Here is a 21,122-nt window from a genome sequence, read left to right on the forward strand (position 1 = left end):
ACTGGTCGCCAACTGGATTTAGCTCCATCCCACTGTCTATGTTAACTGATGAAGATACTGAAGCAATACTGGTCTCATTATGTCTCCTGAGGGACACCACTTGTCACTGATCTCTATCAAGACATTGAGCCGTGTACAACTACTCCTTGGCTTATGACCATCCAGACAATTCATTATGCACCAAATAGTCTGTTCATCAAATCCATCATCTTCTTGAAGTATGGAGGAGTGTTTTGGTAGCCTGGAATGGAATTTATGAAATCATTATTTACTATCTGGGAAGATATCTTGGTTAATACGTGTAAATTGTTTGCGAGAAGTAGACTTGCTACTTTGTAAGTTTTCCAAGTGTTTTCCATGGACCCATTTTTTGTATATTTTAAAGTTGTCTGTAAATACATTCTTCTAACACTCTGACCAAATAAAATGTATATAGTTTCTGATACCTTGTTGTAGCTTATAATGCAGCAGTCACTTTCCCAGTAAAAAGTCTGCGAATATGGGCCATCTGTCCATCCATAACAGTAATCTGTCCAATGTAAATTTTGCCATCAGTTTCCGTGAATTGAGTGTTTCACTTGAACGCCTGAAGTTAGCATTTGATCACCATATTTAGAAGCCCCTTAAATGGTCTATTTTCAGAAAACATTTGCTGTCAATTCTGGTTGGAATCAGTGAAACTGATTCTGAAAATATAGGTCCTTTAAATGTGGTTTTTAAAATACCTGCCTCCAGTTATTCAGTTTTGAAAATAGTAGCTTCAAATTCTTCCAGGGCAGTGGTAAAAATGAGTGAGTCATTGTGCTTCCTGTGCCAGTAGCATCCAGAGATAATAATGGAAGGAGTGTACATGGGACTCTTCCAGCTAATGTCAGTTGTTGTAATGGTCAGGTAGATGCTTTGATTAATTGCAGTCTGTACCAAAAGCAAAGAGAGTCCAGTTTTTGGGTCAGCATCCCTGCCTGCAGTGAGGACTCTATAAAACCACTGGACCAACTGGATGTTGTTAGTAATTTCCCCCAGAGAAACAGGTTAAAACATCTGTGAGTGGGGTTTTTTCCTTTTAGTTAGGAGTTGAATTTCATAACTGATCAGCACTTCAGTTACATTGTGTTTGGGTTTCCATTAACTGAGAAAAGAATACCCCAAAACTGTATCTTCAGTGATGCTGTTGTCCATCTGTAGAATGTTGTTCACGTGAAAATCTCAAGTACCACTTATGCAAGTATTTGTTTCCTCCTTTGTCCTGTTGGTATGCTTAGGACCATCCATGAAAATACTGATAATTGAAAACAGTCTTCATTTATTTTTGCAGTCAACTCCGATGTCTTTCATAAGCTGGCAAAAAGACCCAAAGTGCTGCCTGCTAGCATGCTTCTAACATTAATGGAAGTGTGTAATGATATAAGAAGTAACTGCAGTAGGTGTCCAGGGATCTGGCTGCTGAGTAGAAGACTGTTAGGCAATTTAAAAGTAATTAACTTGGCATAAAAAGGTGACAGTTACCATGTCCAGAGGAAAAGTTGGTTGGGGCAGTGCTTTTTTTACAGTAGGTGGCTGGTATTCTTTTCAGCTATCCTGTGTGTTGGATATTATACTACTGTATATATTGAATTTGCAAATGCAGTTTGGATACACTGAAATGTAAGGATGTTCTTCATTCAGTGAGTCATTTAGATGATTGAATTGAATCCTAAATATGTCTGGTAATTATATATAAATTTCATATTTAATGAAAAATATTGGACTAAATTATTATCTAAATATTTTATGCAGGGACTATATTATCTTCACAGTAAAGGAAAAATGCACAGAGATATAAAGGTAAGTAAAACAAGAGAATTTTGGTGGTTTTTAAATAGGCTACATCACCTTTGATGAGTCTTTACTGTTACTTGTCAATTTTGGGAATATTTTAAAATATGTAGGGTTTTTCTATCTATTAGAATAAAACAAAATTTTCTGCACAGTGGAAGGAAAAAAGACCCCTTTCTCCAATAGTTTGTTCTTTTAATTGAAGCCAAACATACTATTTATTTAGACGTGCTGTCTAAATAATGTCTTAGATATCAGCTGGTGTCCAGAACAGCGTGTGTTCAGGTGGCTGTAAGGGCGTGCTCTGCACAAGAGGAAAGGTTTGGTCTTTCCCACACCTTTCCAGGAAGCTTGATGTTCAGAGCTTCTCTGTGAACCAGCAGGCGAGCAGAGCTGCTGCTTTGGCTCCGTGCTGCTTTTCTTGGTGAGCATATTGCAGGGCAGCGGCTGCTGTTCTGCATGGATCTTGGAGGCTACTTCTGTCTCCTCCCTCGCATGCTAAAGTTAGAGAGGGCATCGCAAATCAGGCTATTAACACTGCCTTATTTAAACCTTCGCTTCAACACAGCTGTTTCAAAGGTGGCTTGTTCAGACTCTTACACTCTCTGTTATAGTTTCCTTCTGGTGCTTCCTGTTGACTTTTTGTCCCTGGAGTTTTACAACCTCCTCTTTGCCTTTCCAAACTCTTCCTTGCTCAGACTGTGGCTTAAACTTGGCAGGCTTCCTCCTGGAAATGTGACAGTAAATGATCATATTCCTTTGTGCTGTGTAGGGGGTTGGTTTTGTTTGGTTTCAGTCTTCAGATCAGGTTTTGGGTTGTCTTTTTTCAGACTAGGGATGCAGGGTAGATAGTAGCTTCAACTGCAGATGCCTTAATGGAGCTTGATTCCAAGTTGTTCTCGTTGACTGCAGAAGGATACTTGGGTTTTGAGCAATCGCGAAAATAATTTCTGAATGAAATTATTTGGATGCAGCATTTAAACGTTTTCATTATACTTTATAGAATGCAAAATGATGCTTGGAAGGGTACGGTGCATATATACGTATTTCTAAACAGAACAGTGGTGATAAAAAATGCTTACAGTGCTTCTGTTGAGATTTTTTTTTTTTTTAAAGCTGTTCTCATGAGCATGGAAAAATACTGTCTTCATCTGCAGGTCTCCTGACTGTTGGATTCTGTTTGCTTCCCTCAGTAGCTAAGTTATGTATTTAGAGTATCTGTCCTGTTAGTCTTGAAAGGTGAACGAGGTCAAGAGCATGTTAACATGTCACACTATTTACCAAGCTCCATTTATAATGCTCATTGACTGTATTTGTGTAACATTTGCCAAGGTAAGCTGCATTTTACTGGAGGCCTGACTTTTCCTTCTGTGGGAAAAGCCATAATCTGTTAAAATACAGTTTTTTGGAAGCCTGTTTTCTGTGCTGCCTTTCTGTCTGGTTTATGGACAGTGTTGACATTTGGAGCTGTGTTTAGCCAGCTCCAGCCTTCACTCAACTCAACCTGTACCTGGTTTCAGTCTTCAGATCAGGTTAGTTGCAGTGCTCTTATATTGTATTTTTTGGTACTAGCTACCGCTTCTGGTACTACAATAGTTTTGACTTCAGTAGTCAAAACTAGACTATTGAACTGAAGCAAGTGGTGCATATAACCATGTAACAGTGAATTCTTCAAATGCAGCACTAACAGAATCTTCATTGTATAAGAACGGAGATAGTTTTGCTAAACACTTGAATATCAAGGCAGATCCTTAAGGCTATAATTATGAGACTGAAACAAGACAAAACCAGCTTCAACATATGAAAAGAAAATCAAATTACTTCCACTTTGACCTTTAGAGTTCCTATTTCCTTTCAGTCAGTGTAAATAGAAAAAAGTAAGAATTCATCAGTGTAGGCAAATCATTGTAGCCTGCTTTTTGAGAGGGTTTTGTGTACAATGGAAATTCTGTAGTACCATAGGCTAAAGAGTACTAAAATTAAGAATTAATGAGGAACCCTGTATAGAATCCTAGAATGGTTTGGGTTGGAAGAGACCTTAAAGATCATCCAGTCCAACCCCCTGCCATGGGCAGGGACACCTCCCACCAGACCAGGTTGCCCAAAGCCCTGTCCAACCTGGCCTTGAACACTTCAGGGAGGGGGCATCCACAGCTTCCCTGGGCAACCTGTGCCAGTGTCTCACCACCCTCACAGTAAAGAATTTCTTCCCAATATCTAGTCTAAATCTACACTTTCTCAATTTAAAATTGTTACCCCTTGTCCTATTGCTACCTGCCCTGATAAAGAGTCCCTCCCCATCTCTCCTGTAGACCCTGTATGTCTGAGTTTCTTTATATAACAGAACAGCAACTTGCTACTTTCACATACATTCCTTTGGTAAGGCTGCAGATTTCTTGAACGCAGAATCCTTGCTTTGTCTGTGGCCTGTAGTTTGCCATAAGTTCTCGCATAAATTTTTTAAAGTGTGGTATCGGAGGAATCTGCGTGTTTTAATTAAAGTATGCTTACTTTTTTTTTAAGGGAGCAAACATTCTTTTAACTGATAATGGACATGTAAAATTAGGTGAGTCAATACAATTTCGTGTTATTACAATTTTTATGTGTTTTAAGAAGCAGTCCTCTGTCATTTATTTAATGATGTAATGGTTCATGTAAGGAATTTGTGAATATCAGAATTCTTTTCCTCTTGGTGGTAATATCTAATCGCAGCATCCAGTTAGTGTCTGAGGAGTAATTGGAGTAGTTTTAGACCACTGAGACATTTCGATGTTGTAAGAGGGAGGTAAAAATCAAATCAGTTTTTTTACAGATTTTTAATAAAATGTACCATCCAGAGTATTCAAGTGTGAAATGTACCTTAAAAGGCTGTCTCTAGGATATTACTAAACGATGTGTTTTATCATATTAAAACACTGGACGTAACTTCTGTGCTAGCCTGTTCTTTCTTGTGTTAGTGAAGATCATGTTTGTGCGCAGCCTGCATATTTGGCAGGTGACTGAGAGGAGCTGACCGATAGTATCTGAGGCACACCAAGTTTCCATTATTTGTTTGTGTTATTTATTTTGTGTTAAATATTTCCAGTATATTTAAGATACTCTTACTGTGGGGAAACCAAACTTGTGTTCATTAACAATTAATTGCTTCAAATCAGTTATTAACTGTCATTTTGGTTTTGCGCTTTTTTTTTAATAGCTGACTTTGGAGTATCTGCACAGATAACAGCTACAATTGCCAAAAGGAAGTCATTCATTGGCACCCCATACTGGTAACTGTGTTTTACTTGGCCATTAATATAATAGTAACATACATAATACTGTTGAAAAATGGTGATAAAAGCATGCTGTGTCACTTTCTGGGTAGACTAATCACTAAAGTCTGTGTTAAACTTTCTGGTGGTCATATCTGTGTTACTTATGCTAAATCCTGAATTAGCTGAGTATCCGAGAAAATGCCCTAATGGTCTGAAAAATTGAAAGGCTCTCCGTGTGCTGCTATCACTGCTGACTGATGTATGTCAATCAGTAAACTTAAAAACTATCAACACTTTTTTCTAAAGTCTGGCATTTTTGTAGTGGAAGTGGTTGTTCCCTTTTGCCTTGAAATAAGTGACACGAATTCTTCACTGTAAAATAGCACTTTTGTTGTATTCTTCCCAGAACGGTATTTAAAATTCTGTTTGACAGTGCAGTAGCTATGATATAAAAATGTATATAATGAAAAAAGCCCTACATTCAAATATTCAGTCTAGAAATAGCCAAGCACAGCATTTTTAGCATTTTTCTGCAGTGTAAGTCACGCCAAGGCATGGATCGCTTCCCTTTCAGAGGAACACAAACACTCATCAGTCATGACTGTGTAACCGGATTGTGTCTCTCTTTTTCCTAAGATGTCTGGGTGACTTTAGTCCTGGCCTTTTTCACTGTGTGGCTTCCAGATTGTACCAGGCTTCTCAAATGATGTGTCATAACCCTAAACAATAACTTTGGAAGCATTACATAGGTTAAATGCTGATGAAAAGCATTGTTTTTTGTCACAAAGCTACTCAGAGATTTGCAAGGAAACGTAATTGTTGACGTCATGGAGAAGAAAGTTTATTTAGAAACAGGCAATGTGAAAGTTTCTAGTGATCATTAGAGGTGTCTGGGCAGGTAAGGCTATGGTGCTCAGATGGGAGAGAAACGAAGGGCAGAACTGCTAAGCAGTGTCTTTAGTTCTCTTAACCCTGCTGTTTACCCTTGTGCTCCTCCTCCATGTGTTTCTAAAGTTAATCTATGTTCCCTGTTTACCTTCGTAACGCTCTCAATTTTGGAGTGATTATGTTTTTTTTATGAACTCTTGAATAAATTTATATAATATAGTTTAGCTGTGCAAACTTGAAATAAGTTGTACCACCAAACCTGATGATGTTTTCAGATCTACAGATAAGGATGTCTGTGTCTAAATAATACATCATTTGAGATGCTTCCCTCTGTTTTATTTTACTGGAGCGCTCATTAAGTGATGTTCTTCTGTATTACCTATATTGAGTTACATTTCCAGTTCCACTGCTACTTTTTAAGTGGTCTGGACAAATGAAGTTCAAAGCTAAAAAACATTAATGTGTTTGCTGTCTGATATGGCTGTGTAGGACAGTTAAATCCATAATTCACTCTGGCCATTAAAAATATGTATGCCTAGTGAATCACTTCCTTTAGGTAGTCCTATTTATGTGCCAGTTGTATTTGTTAATTTTTGCCACCTGAGGGTATGAAATTACTTTAACCTAAATGGGGTCTTCTGACATTACAGTGAGGCAGACTTTACAAACAGAGTGCTCTGTGCAGAGGTGTCAGTGAGTCTTCAGGTCTCATGCTTTCAGAATACAAGAAAGCTGACATTTTGTTACTTTTTTTTCTTGTAAGAAAGTCAGTTGGTCACTCCCTGGGGCATTTGTGAATTTAGATATTACTTGGATTTTACTGTAATTGAACAATTGTACCTTAGGCTCTTTGGTTGTTGAGTGGTAGTTTATGTGCCTGCAAAAAAGAGAGACAGATTGGTTTCATCCACTTACTGCTAAATGGCTGTTTTGGAAGCTGCTTATTAGTTACTAGAAGGTGATTGAATTAAACTTCATGCATACATTGCATAACTTTTTACACATGCACTCACACGTGTGTGTATATATTTGCACCTGTAAGCTCAATGCATATACATTTATACAGATTGAGAGCTTTAGGGAAAAGAGTAGCAAACTGCTGTGTACAGCAGAATGTTTGACTTGTGGCAAAAAGTTTATTCAAAATGTCTTTTACCCCTTAGGATGGCGCCAGAAGTTGCTGCAGTAGAAAGAAAAGGTGGCTATAACCAACTCTGTGATCTGTGGGCAGTTGGAATAACTGCTATAGAGCTTGCTGAACTTCAGCCTCCAATGTTTGACCTACATCCAATGAGGTTGGTAAGAGGTTAAAGCTTGGTGTGTAAACACAGCTTGGTAAATGATTTGGAGTAAATCCATTTGGAGAAGTGGTTTCATGTGCTTGTGGTGTCTGGGGGTACTGCAGGGTTATTGGATTGTAAGTGTTCTAAATGTACATTATAGAAATTGTAACAACTCTTTCTGATGCATAAATCTGTGATGTTGTTGTGGTAGCATCTTTAAACTGATGGACTTCTTCCTGGCAACTAAGTAATGTATTTAATAATTCATCCCATATAGGCATTGCAATGTAAACAGGAAAAATACTGTTGGTTTTTTTTCAGAGCACTTTTTCTAATGACGAAAAGCAACTTCCAGCCTCCTAAATTAAAGGACAAAATGAAATGGTAAGGACTTTTCTGTTTCATTAGGTAATAATAATGTATTTCACTGGGCAATTGATTCTAATGTTTACTACTTCATGTTACAGGTCCAATAGTTTCCATCATTTTGTGAAAATGGCACTTACAAAAAATCCTAAAAAAAGACCTACAGCTGAAAAGTTACTACAGGTATAAATTTATGTATGGGATTTTTTTTTAAGTTATAAAATTAAAATATACTTAATATAAGTGGTTGGAATTTTAATATGTGTTTTTCCTTCTGTCTTTCAGCATCCTTTTGTTACGCAGCCATTAAATCGAAGTCTTGCTATTGAACTTTTAGATAAAATGAATAATCCTGATCATTCCACTTACCATGATTTTGATGATGATGATCCTGAGGTAGGAATATGTTTTAATCATGGAATCAGATTTTGTTTGCTGACAAAACTAAATTATTTTGACGACTTGAGCCACAGAAGTTTTGTGATTTGGGAATAGTCTCAAGGGTTACTTTTACTTTTGGTTGTTCTGCTCTGTCACATATACAGGCACTTAGCAAAATTAATTATATTTGAGGAAGAGAAGTTCAAAGAGAAAGAGATGTAAACACTTCAAAAATTTTTGTTTATTGTTGTTCTTCAACAATTTTGCAATAGTAAATGTGGACTCCTTCTCCAGTCCTGATTTCTGTTATGCATTCTACTTTCTGTTTCTCTGTGGAATTATGTTACTATTCATCTGCAAAGAAAACATCCATAAAATAATTTTATACCTCTGTAGATCTTTTGTTCCTAGTTTACGGTCTTGTGAGGAGAATGATCTTGTAGTTGTTTTTGTCAAATGGTTTGTATTTCTTGCAGATTTTCTGTCTTAGAATGCTCTGAAACTTGATTTAACTTCTGGTTTTGTCAAAGGCAAAGTTTCTGATTTTCTGCTTTAACAGCTGGAAAAAAAATAGCATGCTTATGTGAGGTGATAAACAGTGCAGGACTGAAGTGTTCATAAATAAAAGAAAGCAGATACTCTGTTGCTGTGTCCTGTCTTCGTACTTAACTCTATGTTAGTAAAGATTTTCCAAATGTTTACAGCTCCCTAACTGATGATCTCTTTTTGCGAAAAAAAAAGTTAATCCTTTCACCACAAATGCCGTGCATTCATTAATTGCATACTTGTGTTTTACTTATTTTTGTATAAACTAGTCATTAAAAAAATGCCTTCAGAGGGAAATAAGCTTAAAAGAAGTGACTACTTTAAGATACTAATTTTCAGATTTTACAAGTGAAATGGGCTTTTGCCTTCTGGAACAGCAAAGACAAGGTGACATCCACCAAGTCTGTCTTCCTTAGAAGCTGGTATAAGGAAATATGGAAAGTAGCCAAAGTGAAATAGATATTTTTTGTATTCTGGAATGCAATGTTTATGTATCTCCTAAATGGGAGAGAGGGAGAGGAAGGCAGAAGGATTGAATCATCAGTAATTTTAAAAGCAATTGCAAATAGTGGAGCACACTTAGTAAATTTTTCTGTAGAAGAAAAAATATTTAGGGAAGTTAAACACACAGGAAGACTCTTAATGTAGTTGATGTTCACATCAGTGTTGAGAGTGGTGTCTGATTCCTGCTAAGCAGTGAGGAGCTTGGATCTTCTCACCATAAGCTTTAAGGATCAGGTATCCTTTAGTTCTCTGTTCAATGATAACAGAGTTCTGAGGCCCGTTAAAGCGATATTTCTGTAGAGACCAGAAAATCAAGGCTTTCATGAGCTGTCATAAGAAGAAAGGTAGCTGTTTTCAGTGTGCTTCCTGTGAGTGAACTGCTCAGATCAGAGTAGCTTGTGTTGCAAGTCTTCCCTGCTTTCCTGGAAATTGTACCAAAACCCTAATGTGACGTTCCCTCATGTCACTGGTGTATCTTTTCAGTAAGAATCTTGACCTTCATTTTGGGCCACTCAGGTGGAGAATCTCTTCTCTTTCAGATGTTAGTTCACTTGTTGTTTATCTTATGTTGCTGAGGGTTTCCTGTCACATTTGCAGGCTTCTGTGCTAGGCATAACGATGCTTCTTCATCATTGTTTGTTACTTAGCCTCGAGCTCTCCAATGAGCTTCAAACACCGATACCTGCTGGTGCTGGATCATTTTCATTGGTTAGGCAACTGCTGAGGCTTAAGTCCAGCAGGTAACTTAATACCACCATGCATTTGCTCACTCACTTCTCTCCCTGCCCTCCCCCCCCCAGGGGAGTGAGGAGAAGAAAAATATAACAAACAGACTGTGAGTCGAACCGAAGGACAGGCATTTGTGTCAGGAAGTTAACCTGCATTCTTTTGTCCTCTTGCACAGCTCATTTGTCAGCTGTTTGTATCAGTTTTCTGACAGCGTAGGTCTTTCAAGGTGACTTGAGGACTTTGTCCTCATGACCGCAAAATGAGGATTTGACTCTTCCCAGTAATTCTGTGGTCACAGAGAAGGAGATGTAAGGGTGGGCTCTGCCTGTTGTGCAGTACAAACAACTGTGGTAGGACACAAGGAACTCGCACAGTATTACTGCAAAGGCAAAACCACCTCTCACTCCCACTGCTGTTGAGCTCTTAGTGCTGGAATCACAGATGTGCTCACATCATGTGCAAGTGGGCAATGCCTCTTAACAAAATATTATAAATGAGCGATGTTTCAGCACTTGGAGTGTTTGAAATACTGAAGTAGAAAACCTGATCAAACCTTGAAACACATCCTGAGCTACAGTGAACTGCTTTTAGAGCTCAAAACAATGCACAATAGACAAACCAGAACTGAGGAAGGAGAGGATTTGCATAAGTTACAAGAGAGAAAAAACTGCCTGTTAGGTATGTGGGAAAAATTACATACCCACAGTCTCTTTCCAGTTTCAGTGAAGACTAAAATGAACATTAATGGGAGGTGAAACACTGTGTATGTATGTATTGGGCCCTAACATAAAGCAAGGAAGTAGTGTGTGATGAAAAGGGGACAAGGGAAGCTATGTTTTTGGATAATGTTTGAGACGTGAACAGAATTACTGAGCTATTTATCGTACTTTGTGATAGTATAGTGGTTAAAGTTGTCTGACTGTCATTACTTGCCAAGTGAAGATAATAACTAGTTTATATTAAAGCAAAGTTAACATACCAGCATACCAAATTTCTGACTCTATAGCATCAGATTGCTTTAATTAAAAATTGTTTTCTGCCACATATTCAACATAGAAGCATAGCAAGCATGCACTTTTCAGAGATGAGTTGGGCTAACATCATGGAGAATGAACTTGTTTTATACATAAAGAATAAGATTTCATTGTAGAGGAAATGCTGTGAGCACCCTTATGATTTATGTTGCTAATTTGGGGGCCTGATTGTATACAGCCATCAGCTGATCTTGTACTTGGGTTAAGAAACCTTAAGTTATAGTTTCTAAGAGAACCTGCAGTAGTGGATATAGAGAGAAGAGGGAAAATCCTATAGGCACAGTGAAAAGAAAGCCAAGTCTTAAAGTTCATGACACTCATGCTGTAAAGAAGTATCTTGAAATCCAGGGAAAAGAGAAGTGGAACATAAATATGAAGGTGAATTTGTGGAAATGATGGCATTGCTCTTGCCACACAGCACAAGAGTATGAGGAATTCTCCCTTGTGTTCAGCCTAACCTCAGGCTAACTTTTCACCTACTTAAAGAAACTTAACTGATGACTTCTTAGGAATCAGTTTAGGTTAAAAGCTGGGAAAATGATTGGGGTATCTAAACAGAGGAAATGCTGGCAGTAAGTCAGATTTAGACTTGCTGCATATTTTGGAAACTACCAATATCCTTAAGCTGAAAGGCACAAAAACGAAATGGTATCTGAACAAAGACAAATGCTGGCCACCATTGTCTTTATTTGCTCAAATCTAGTGTTTTAAAAACCCTTGTCTTTAAGTTGAAGAAAGTCTACAGATAAAATGTCTCCAAATAATTTAACTTTAATGTACAGAAATATGCGTGCAGTCTTTATTTTTAGCTTCCATTTGATTTCTTCCTTTCTTTTTTGATATTATGCTAAATAAACCTGCTAAAAACTAGGTACACAATACTGGGTTTCAAGTGAGCATGCTTCGGTATTGAAGTATTTTATTTTTCTCTTCTAGCCTCTCCTAGTGCCTCATAGAATTCATTCAACAAGCAGAAATGTGAGAGAAGAAAAGACACGCTCTGAAATAAACTGTAAGCATGTATTATATGACAGCATGAAATACTCTTAAAATAATCATTGATACTTACTTCAACCAGTATTCTGGATATCTGACATTCATAGAAACATTTTTAGTGGTATACAGGAAAGTAAAAATGTATGTTGTTTCACTTACAGATATAGGTTCTAGATGTATATGCAAAAGAAATATTAGTGCAAAATGCACCCTTTGTCAGAACTTCTGCAAATTTCTGTATTGCTTCATCTTGATTAAATAAAATGCAACCTGAGCTCTTCTGAGAGCTGTATGGTATAGCTTCATATGCTGCTCAGCAAGGATATTCTGAATGATGCCAGATTCTGCTGGGTAACAGAATGGCAGTGGGAGATTTTTTTATTTCTTAATGTATTTTCTTCCTTAATGTAGTATTTTTTTGTTATTTTTCCCTTTGAATTCAAGCAGTCATGTAGAAGTCAGGAAAGGAGAAGGTTGATCATTGGCCATTAAGAGTAGATTCCATCCCCCAGATAGGAGTAACTTTTTTTTTTATTAAATCAGAGCAATGCTTGGAGTTTTAGTTGTCTTTTCTTAACCTAAATTGAGGGGAGGGGTGTTGGGAGTATTGGCCAAAGAGCTGTCCTAGAAGATGGGATTATCTCTCTCCAGACTTCATTCAAAGCCTTTTTGTGCTACTGAATCTCCCAGAAGAACAGATCCAAGAGTGAATTCACACAATGGATCTGGGGGTTTTTTCTATAAATTACAACTGTATTGCTCCTCTAAAGAGGGCATTTCACTGCCCTATGTGCTGAGTCGTTTTCCTGATCCTTCTGATGAGTACTTAGGGCAAATGATGGTTGTGCTCTAACTGTGATAGAAGAGTACTTTCTGTGTCCATTCGTTTTGAGCAGGCACAGGTTCGGTCTGTGCATGTGTTAAAAGTTTCCATCAGTGGGGGATGAGATACACTCATTAAACTGGATTTTTCTTTTTTGTTAGCCTTAGAAGCTAAACTTTGTCTAACTACAATTTAACTTAAGTTCTTTTATTCCTTTTCTCCTCTTTAGTTGGTCAAGTAAAATTTGATCCACCCTTGAGGAAAGAGACAGAGCCACATCATGAATTTGTGAGTAACATGCAGCATGGCTTATGCTCTCCACATTATTCCCTGCAAATGTCTGGAGAAGGAGAAATCCAAGATGTGTAGCATGCTTCCTTAGCACTACTAAACTTGACAGTGGTTTTTCTGATAAGTCTTAACATATATTAGTCCTGAATTTTCTGGTGCCATTACACTATATGCAGCAAGACTCCTTATTTGTGGGCTTTGCCAGGTGTAATGTATGGGCTAAGCAACAACCCTTTGTTTTGTGTATTTCCTCTATCTTTTGTGCCTTGTTTCCAAGTATATAATTCAGTGTATTTATAGTTAATTTTTATTTGTGTAATTACTGTGTGTACAGTGACTGATAATAATAAAATTGAGAGCCTGAGAAAGAGCTGTGATGCATTTTGAAAAATTGAATTTTTGTGGGGTTATTTTCCCACACAAACAATCTTTCTGTGGCCCTGCATCACACCTGAGCTGTGCCGAGTCTGGCAGTTGACATATTCTGTAAAGGTGTTTTGCCAATGTTTTCTTCCTATGCTGTCTCTCACGTGATTGCAGTCGGTTCCTCTCTTCTCTCTGGAGGCTGTTGCTTTCCACATTAGTGCACTTGGGCAGTTTCCTCACTTTCCTGGATTAAAAAACGATGCTCCTTTGCTTCCTTACTGTAGACTTATGTGTTACCTTTGTTTTTAGGTGCTAAGGTGGAAAAGTTGGCTTAGTACATAGATGGGAGGGCCTTTGCTCTGAGTTGGTTCTGGGAAGGGTGTATACCTGGAATGTACTTTCTTTTCCGTAGTCTACAAACCACATGAGTGGGATTTCTGATGCAGATTTCCTTGTACTGCTCTGTAGTTGTAATAAAATCTCCTGACTGGTGCCTTGTCCTTTGATAGCGGGTCAGCTGGCTCTGGGTGTATGAGGTTGTGTTTAGTCTGTCTTCCTCAGCAACTGGCTGGACAGGTAGTCAGCAGTTTCTGGTGCCTGTTCGAGATTGAAGAGAACAGCTTACAAAATCACACATAAGACTTATGTCAAGGTCTAAATAACATGTCTGAAATAATTGCTTAATTGCATAACAGCATCATTTAGGAGCCCTGGTTATATAAGTGTTTATTAAATATGGTAATGAAGTCAGTGTTTCTACCACATACTCATAAGTTTACTCAAAATTACTTTTGAACTGATTCCAAATTATCCTGTCTTTACTGCCCTGTTGCATTTTCTGGATTATAAAGAAAATACAATTGCTAGCATCATATATTTCAAATTTTAATGCTTTTGCTCGTTAAGAATTTTGTTTATACACAGAATCATAATTTCAAAAAGATGTTAATGAAGAAGCTGACGTTTTAAAAATACTTCTTCCATTTCTTTCTTGTTTTTTCAGTCACTGAGTATACAAACCAGTTAGCGGACAACTTCATGGGTTGTGTTTTCATTGCACTGTGGGAACCTGAGTTGCTAAAGTGGGGAAAGAGATTTTCTGTAGGGATTATAGCACAACTTTTGAGAGCACTTTATTGGCAGATGTTGTTGAAAGGGAGAAATTGACCTTTTTCCTATCTTGTGCATTTACTGATCACTTTGCACTTTAGCATCTCAGAAGCTCATGCTGCTCCAAGAAGGGACTTGAGCAATCCAGATGAGTTCTGCTGATAAGGAAATATCTTAGTATTGTCCATTCCTGTCAGCGTTTGCATATTTGAAACCTGTCCAAAGAACTTGCCTCATCTCCCTGTCTATGAGGAAGATCCATAAGTGTTTGTTTGGGTCTTCCTGAAGAGAGCAATTAACTGCTCCACTGCATATATCTGAGTGAAGCATGCAGACTTGATCTGTCCTTTCCAGATAAAACAGAACTATGACTTTGAAAATGATGATGCTGGGTCTACAGACCAAAAAAACCCTATATTTTGTCATTAGATATAGAACCAATGGACAACTTAGATTGATATGTTAACTGCAAACTAGAGATGTATTCAGAGCATGGGTGCTCTAGCAAAGAGCCTTAGCACAGAGCTGGCTGAGGAAGAAGTTTGTAATAACCCACCCACTCTAGGAGAGAAACTGTTTTAGGTGGAAGTAGGAGCAAGAGATACCTGTCTCTCCCTCCAGCAATAACAGTGTGGATCCCTTTTCGTTAAAGCAGTTGTGACCTTTTTGCTTCTGTCTCACTAAAGCATGCTTATACTTTATGCTTGTTTACTTACACGTATGAGTGCACAAGCCAAAGGGCTGGACCACTGCAGCATGATGAGATATTGTTGGTGCTGCACTGAGATGTTGAACTGGTACATACTTGTCTCTTACTGGGGCAGTTTGTCGCTTATTACCACAGCTCAGGTGATGATTTTGGTGTGATTTGGTAGTGTTTGGTAGTGTGACTGTGCCCTTAACTGTGTTTTACCCCCATCTGCAAAACTGTTTTAGCATGGTTTGAGTTTCAACTAACTTTTTTTTTTTTGTAAGAAAGTTTCCCTTTATGTATGCTTGGCTTTCAGTCACAATGTAAATAACTTGAGTTTCTTGATCTCTATTTAATGAACAGCCTGACAGTAGCGATTTTTTGGACAATTCAGAAGAAATATACTACACTGCAAGATCTAACCTGGTATTTCTCATCTTATGCCTTTCTTTGTCAGTGTTAGTTTTGTCTTTGTTTTCCTTTTGCAAAGCTCGTGTTTTGTCCTGTTGTTGTTCTGGTGTTGTACTGGTGTTTTCATCTGTGTAAAAGCCATTAAGTATAAGGATTTGTCTATATTTGTATTTCTATAACGTAGGAAGGAATTTTTAGTATGTGCAGTATTGAAAGTATTTAACTTTGTATTTGTGTTTAGTTGAATCGCTTTTAGAGAAGGGGCTCAGTGTTACGCGTTCATTCCAATTATTTATGAATAACTTGTTAATTTTTTGGAGGGTGGTTAAGAATGGAAGAGACATTCTCTTCATATTTTTGTCTGGTAGTTCCTTTGCATAGTCTCATGTTAGACTATAAAATTACATAAATGTAAGTATTTCAATTCTCCAGATGGTAATTATGTTAGAGAATGAACATATACTTAATACAAATAACAGAAAATGGGGTCATAAGTGTTTTCAATACAATTGGCATCGTTTGTAGTCTGATACATTTTCCAAATTTTCTCTTACTACACTGCTAAAAAACTTGCTTTGTCGTATTGCAGTGTAGAAATTATTTCAGACAGTGAGTTTTCTTATTTCTCTGCTTTTTAGGCACTATGTAGTTATAAAAATAACGTTTTTAAATCTTGGCCATCTTCATATACTGTTGAAAAAAATGAAGAAACATTCTGTACTAGATGAAGAACAATATTCTGTTAACTTTCTTTGATTTGTGAGATGTTTAATGTAAGTGCACTGAGGGAAAAATGGAAAACTGGGTTGTTTGGGAATGTCTTTTTTTTTTGAATGTGATGTTTTTTGTTTTGTTTTTTTTTGTTTGTTTTGGCATCAGTTGGCTTGGTGTGACTTGAATCTGCCAATACTGTGGTTAGTTAGAGCTTAAACTGTCTTCTCCATTCTTGGAAGGAACTTCCTGTATTGCTTGATTATAAAAATGCTTCACAAATTGTTCTGAGATCAGTAGTCAAAATTTCTGTGTGCAATGGGAACACCTCTGTCCTGTGCAATTGCTCTGGTTTTGGAAGTGCGGTTTTGGCTTTTTGGTTTGCTTTGCTTTTGGTTTCATCTTTTCAGTTTAATGCTTTTTAAAATCTGTCTTTTTCAGGTTACTTTCAGTGTTGTCACACAACTTGCTAGCCAGTACCTGTGGGCCTAAGGGATGCATGAGGACATGTCTCCTAACTGGACTGTCCTGTCCCATCCTCCTTTTGCCCCGTGCTGTTCAGTACACTTTTCAAAAATTATTACTCTCATAAAGCTTATAAAAAGTACTGTTGTCACAATCAGGAGATGATTTTTAAAGTCAGTTGACAGCACTTTCTGTGTTTCACTGCTTTCTTCACAATCAATCAAAGGGGAAAATTCTGATTTGGTAGTAATGCTTCACCCATTTGTGAGATTTTTCCAGTAAGACCTAATCCTTCTGGAAGTTAGAAGAAATAGTTAGTTTGTTCATTCTTCTGTTGTGGACCAGGACATACTGATCAGTCTGCTCTGACAGTGTTGGCTTCAGATATGTTCAGTGAGAAGTGATCTGTGGATTTTTCAAATTCCATAAAGAGGAAAAAAATCATGCTTTGTCACAAGCACAATATATCACCTACTGCTATTGGCCTCTTTCCACATGCTGTTCTACTGATATTATAAAATACCTTACGGGCAACAACAGTGCTGCAGAGCTGTGTGTTACTAAGTTGCTAAAATAAAAACAAAAAACTCCAACAAACAAACACAAATCAGAAATTGAGGCATATTTTGGGCAGCTTGAGTCATAAAAGGTGAGTTGAGGTTGAAAGCAATTTTGGGGAGTGAGAGAAAGTATTTTTATCTATCATGTAGTATTTTGCACAGCTGGGCAGATAATATGGCAACTTGTGCAATGGCCGTGCACATTACCTTTTAAAAATTTGATACCTGTGATGTGGTTACCCTTAAAAATCATTTATCTCCTCTTCCCCTTCCCTTCACTTCAGCTACCTGGATCTGCCAGAAAAATGGAGAAATTCAGTACAGGTCTTGTTTGCAGGGAGAATTCAGTGTCCAAAACCCAGTACTTCTCTTTGATCTTCTACAGAGATACCCCTTTGATTCCTGTCTAAATAAGTAACATAGTATTTTGCTTTAGGTACGAGGCTCCTCTTCTTTTTTTTCCAGGATAAATATTTTTTAACTTTTCTGCAACTGGACAGTACATTTCTCAGGAACTTATTTGAGTACTTTCTAGTGTGTTAATTTTTTTTACATACACTAGCTCCTTCCTGTGATTTTGAGTTACTCATGTTCCTATTCTGGTCATTGTGCTGTGTTTTGGCAGCTGTTTTCTGACCGTCTCCTATGTCTCAGGAGCAGCAGAGGTGTGCTGGACTCTAAAAATAATAATTAAAAAAAAGTCTTGTCTTAGGTGCAGATTAGACTTTGCATAGGGTAGACCTCAAATGCTTCTCTCATGTTTTTCACTGTCTTTCTGTGTATTTTAAAGGCAATTGTTTGGATGCAGACCCATAGAAGTGAAAGTGCTGGGCATTGCATTTGCAGTGAGCTCAGTAAGTGGTTTAAATCAAAGTAATTACCTCTAAAAATATGTGCACCTTTGTTCTAGAAGTATTTTTTAAGTTTTATGCTGGTGATCTTGGGAGAAGCACCTGAAAATCCAAAGGCTAACTAAATTTATGACTGTTCATCTTGCATTGCAACAGACATCACAATGACAGTTTAGGGAACCTATATGAGTTGGCAAAGTAGGACTAAATTTGTCAGTTGAAATGTTTTTGCTATAATTAAGCATATGTGCAGAAGCAGTCCCAAGTACATGACACGCTGAGGAAAAATGTGCAACTTCTTTCAGGTTATTTTTTCCACCAAGGTCAATTCCCCATTCGGGTTCCCTGTGTGTCTTTGCAAATGGCTGTTTTGGTGTGGTGGAGGGAGGTGCATGGGGTAGAGAGAAATCAGGAGTAAAGGCGGTTAAAATCAGCTTCTGCGGAGCTGTTGCTGTATGTGTAACTGCATCTACCCCTCAGGGGTGATGTGTTGCATTTATGAGTGGTGGGGTCTGTCAAAGGGAATCTGTACCAGAATTTGTCTTCTGGTCCCAGAAGTTCTGTTTCTCAGAAATACTCTTCTGATTCAAAACAGAAGGTCACGTTGAGCAAATGAAAGGATTTTCATTTGGGTTATTCAGATCTACAATGAAATATCCTGGCAAAAAAAAAAGTCTTTCTTCCCTTTCATGGTGAGCTGAAAAATAATTCCAGTTCATCCATGGTAGACTGAGCTGCATACCACCTGCTCCATCACCTGAACAATCTTAGTGGCCTTCTGCTGGCCTCCGTCCAATCTGTCAGCATCTTTGCCCTGGGAAGCCGAGAAATGGACACCACGTGCAGATGTGGCCTTCCAAATGCCAAATAGAGGTGGTAACCCCCTCTGGTTTCACTACCATTGGCCAGCTATACCACACGTATGTGCCCCTGATGCGTAGTTCCCTCCTTGTCTGCTGGGACCTTCAAGCCCTTTTCTGCAGAGTGGTCTCGTAATAATGTTGGCTGACTACCTCAGCACCTTGGATGCATTCAACCTGGTCATATCTGCATCATATTAACTGTATACACTATATGTATACACTATAGCTAGTGATTGATTTTTTTTTCTTTGTATTGGGGGAAAAATTAAATGTTTCTGCATTGGGCTTTACTTAATTTAGCCTGGAGTAGTCAACACACAGTGAAAACTGTTGAATTCTGTTGTTTTAAAAAGTAACAGGAGAATTGGACAGAATTGGGATTTGATACCTCAGGTTCCAACTTACAGTTGTCTTCAATTGTTTTTGCAGATTTCTTTAGCAAAGAATTAATTAAGAAGTTTGAGTTACCGTGCAGTCTCGATTGTTGTATTTGCCAGATGCATTTATACATTTGGTCCTATTTAAATAATATGGGCATGGTTGTTTTTTTGTTTCGGCTTATAAATTTATTCTGGGTTTAATAATTTGTAATAGCTTTTGGTGATACTTGATTTTAGGAATGAAATGTCTCAGCATAGCTATTTTGTGTCAGTTAATTATTTGTGGCAGAAAATCTAAAATATGGGTAGGAAAAGACTGAATTAGAGAGATCGATACAGATAATACAGAACATTGCCCAGAAGCCTTTTTCTTTTGTGTAAGTCGTTTTTCTCCTTGCTGCACATGCATCCATATGCTTTTCCTTTGTTACAAGCCATGAAGACTCCTATCCTACTTAGTTCCAATATGCTTTTAGAGTTATGTTAGCTACCAACACTGAATTGCAGCGTCTTCATAGATTGTTCACCTTTAGGTAATGAAATGGTGAATGGTCCTTTTGATCAGAAAAAAATTAGTGGAAATGGGGGGAAAAGTGCCTAAAGGGTTCGGGATGTGGTTTTTGCTCTTTCTTTTCCTTCCTTCTATGTTTTGGGTATTTTCTGCCTTGGCAAAAGTAAGTGAGAAAAGGAAATGTTCACTTTTGTTGCTAGGAGGCAGTTTTAAAACGTGGCACACAATTGACCATTGCATTGAAGCCCTACAGATCAAATTAGAACATAAGTCTGTCAAAGTTACAGTAACAATTAATTCATCACAAAATTCTGCAGAGAATAAATAGCAAGTTTTGAAGTTTAAACTGCAGAAGGTATTGTAGATTTGATCATTCCTGGGGAACTGGTTTCATAGCATGGCTTTACCACAACATTTGTCCTTGCTCTGAGGAAATCTTTATACTGTTTTTAGTCATTGACTACTTTGCACGTGATTTATCTGAAGGTGTGACTTGCCTTTCTACATGACTTCTTCAGTTAATGTTACGTAGGGTGTTGAGAACTGGTGATTATCCTCTGTATTGCCTTTTTTCCAAAGCAGTCATTGCCAGCAAATAGCTCTCTGTCTTGTACACAGCTGTGTTGGTTCAGACATTGTGTGTACGGTAAATGAAAATATGAATGTAGATTCATAGTATTGTTGGGTTACTTTTGGGATCCTGGAGAGGTAACAGCTTTAATTACTAAATGATGCAATAATTGCCTTAATAAATGTTAATCTCTTCTACCCAGTGGGAATCCATAGCTGATAAGATTTATGTTCTGTTGAAAAATACCTTTATGTTTGCCTTTAAAAAAAAATCTAGGTATACTGGTTGTTCTGATAAAGTATAACAGCTCACTGGAGGCTTTGCGGGTTATATACAGTATTTACCAATGTTTTTGTATCGGATATATAGTTAGAAGGTTTATAACTTATAAAATTATAACTTCTGGATATATTTGGATTAGAGAGCACAAGAAAAAGTGTGTTGCACATTTAAAAAGCTCTCTAGCTCTCAGTATTTGTTTGTCAGGAGTGCAAATGAAGGAATTTCCCTAGCAGTGGATTACTTCACCCCACATTTGGAGTGAAAACCAGCAATATTTAGAGGGCTTAGAGAACACTAACAGGCTAGTTGAGGCAAACATATATAGATATATATATAGATATATGTATCTCCATATATTTATCTATATATAGATATATATATATATCTAATGAGAGCCATAGTCAAATAAATGCTAATAGACAGCACAATAGTAAACTGAA

The 21,122-nt window shown here is 37.5% G+C and overlaps 1 protein-coding gene across 1 annotated transcript in view; it reads left to right on the plus strand.

Moving 5' to 3' along the window:
• Positions 1–1,764: 1,764 nt before the first annotated feature.
• Positions 1,765–21,122, plus strand: part of LOC104543239 (mitogen-activated protein kinase kinase kinase kinase 3-like) — a gene marked incomplete at both ends in the record, with an annotated part of 37,614 nt that continues 18,256 nt past the window's right edge. Inside the window, 10 exons of the mRNA XM_010187803.1 lie at positions 1,765–1,824; positions 4,339–4,381; positions 5,012–5,084; positions 7,121–7,252; positions 7,562–7,624; positions 7,708–7,789; positions 7,892–8,002; positions 11,737–11,812; positions 12,849–12,907; positions 15,441–15,503. Coding sequence (XP_010186105.1) covers positions 1,765–1,824; positions 4,339–4,381; positions 5,012–5,084; positions 7,121–7,252; positions 7,562–7,624; positions 7,708–7,789; positions 7,892–8,002; positions 11,737–11,812; positions 12,849–12,907; positions 15,441–15,503 — 762 coding nt within the window. The remainder of the gene's footprint in view (positions 1,825–4,338; positions 4,382–5,011; positions 5,085–7,120; positions 7,253–7,561; positions 7,625–7,707; positions 7,790–7,891; positions 8,003–11,736; positions 11,813–12,848; positions 12,908–15,440; positions 15,504–21,122) is intronic.

The sequence above is a fragment of the Mesitornis unicolor genome, unplaced genomic scaffold (assembly GCF_000695765.1).
Source record: "Mesitornis unicolor isolate BGI_N332 unplaced genomic scaffold, ASM69576v1 scaffold14177, whole genome shotgun sequence".
Lineage (NCBI taxonomy): Eukaryota > Metazoa > Chordata > Aves > Mesitornithiformes > Mesitornithidae > Mesitornis > Mesitornis unicolor.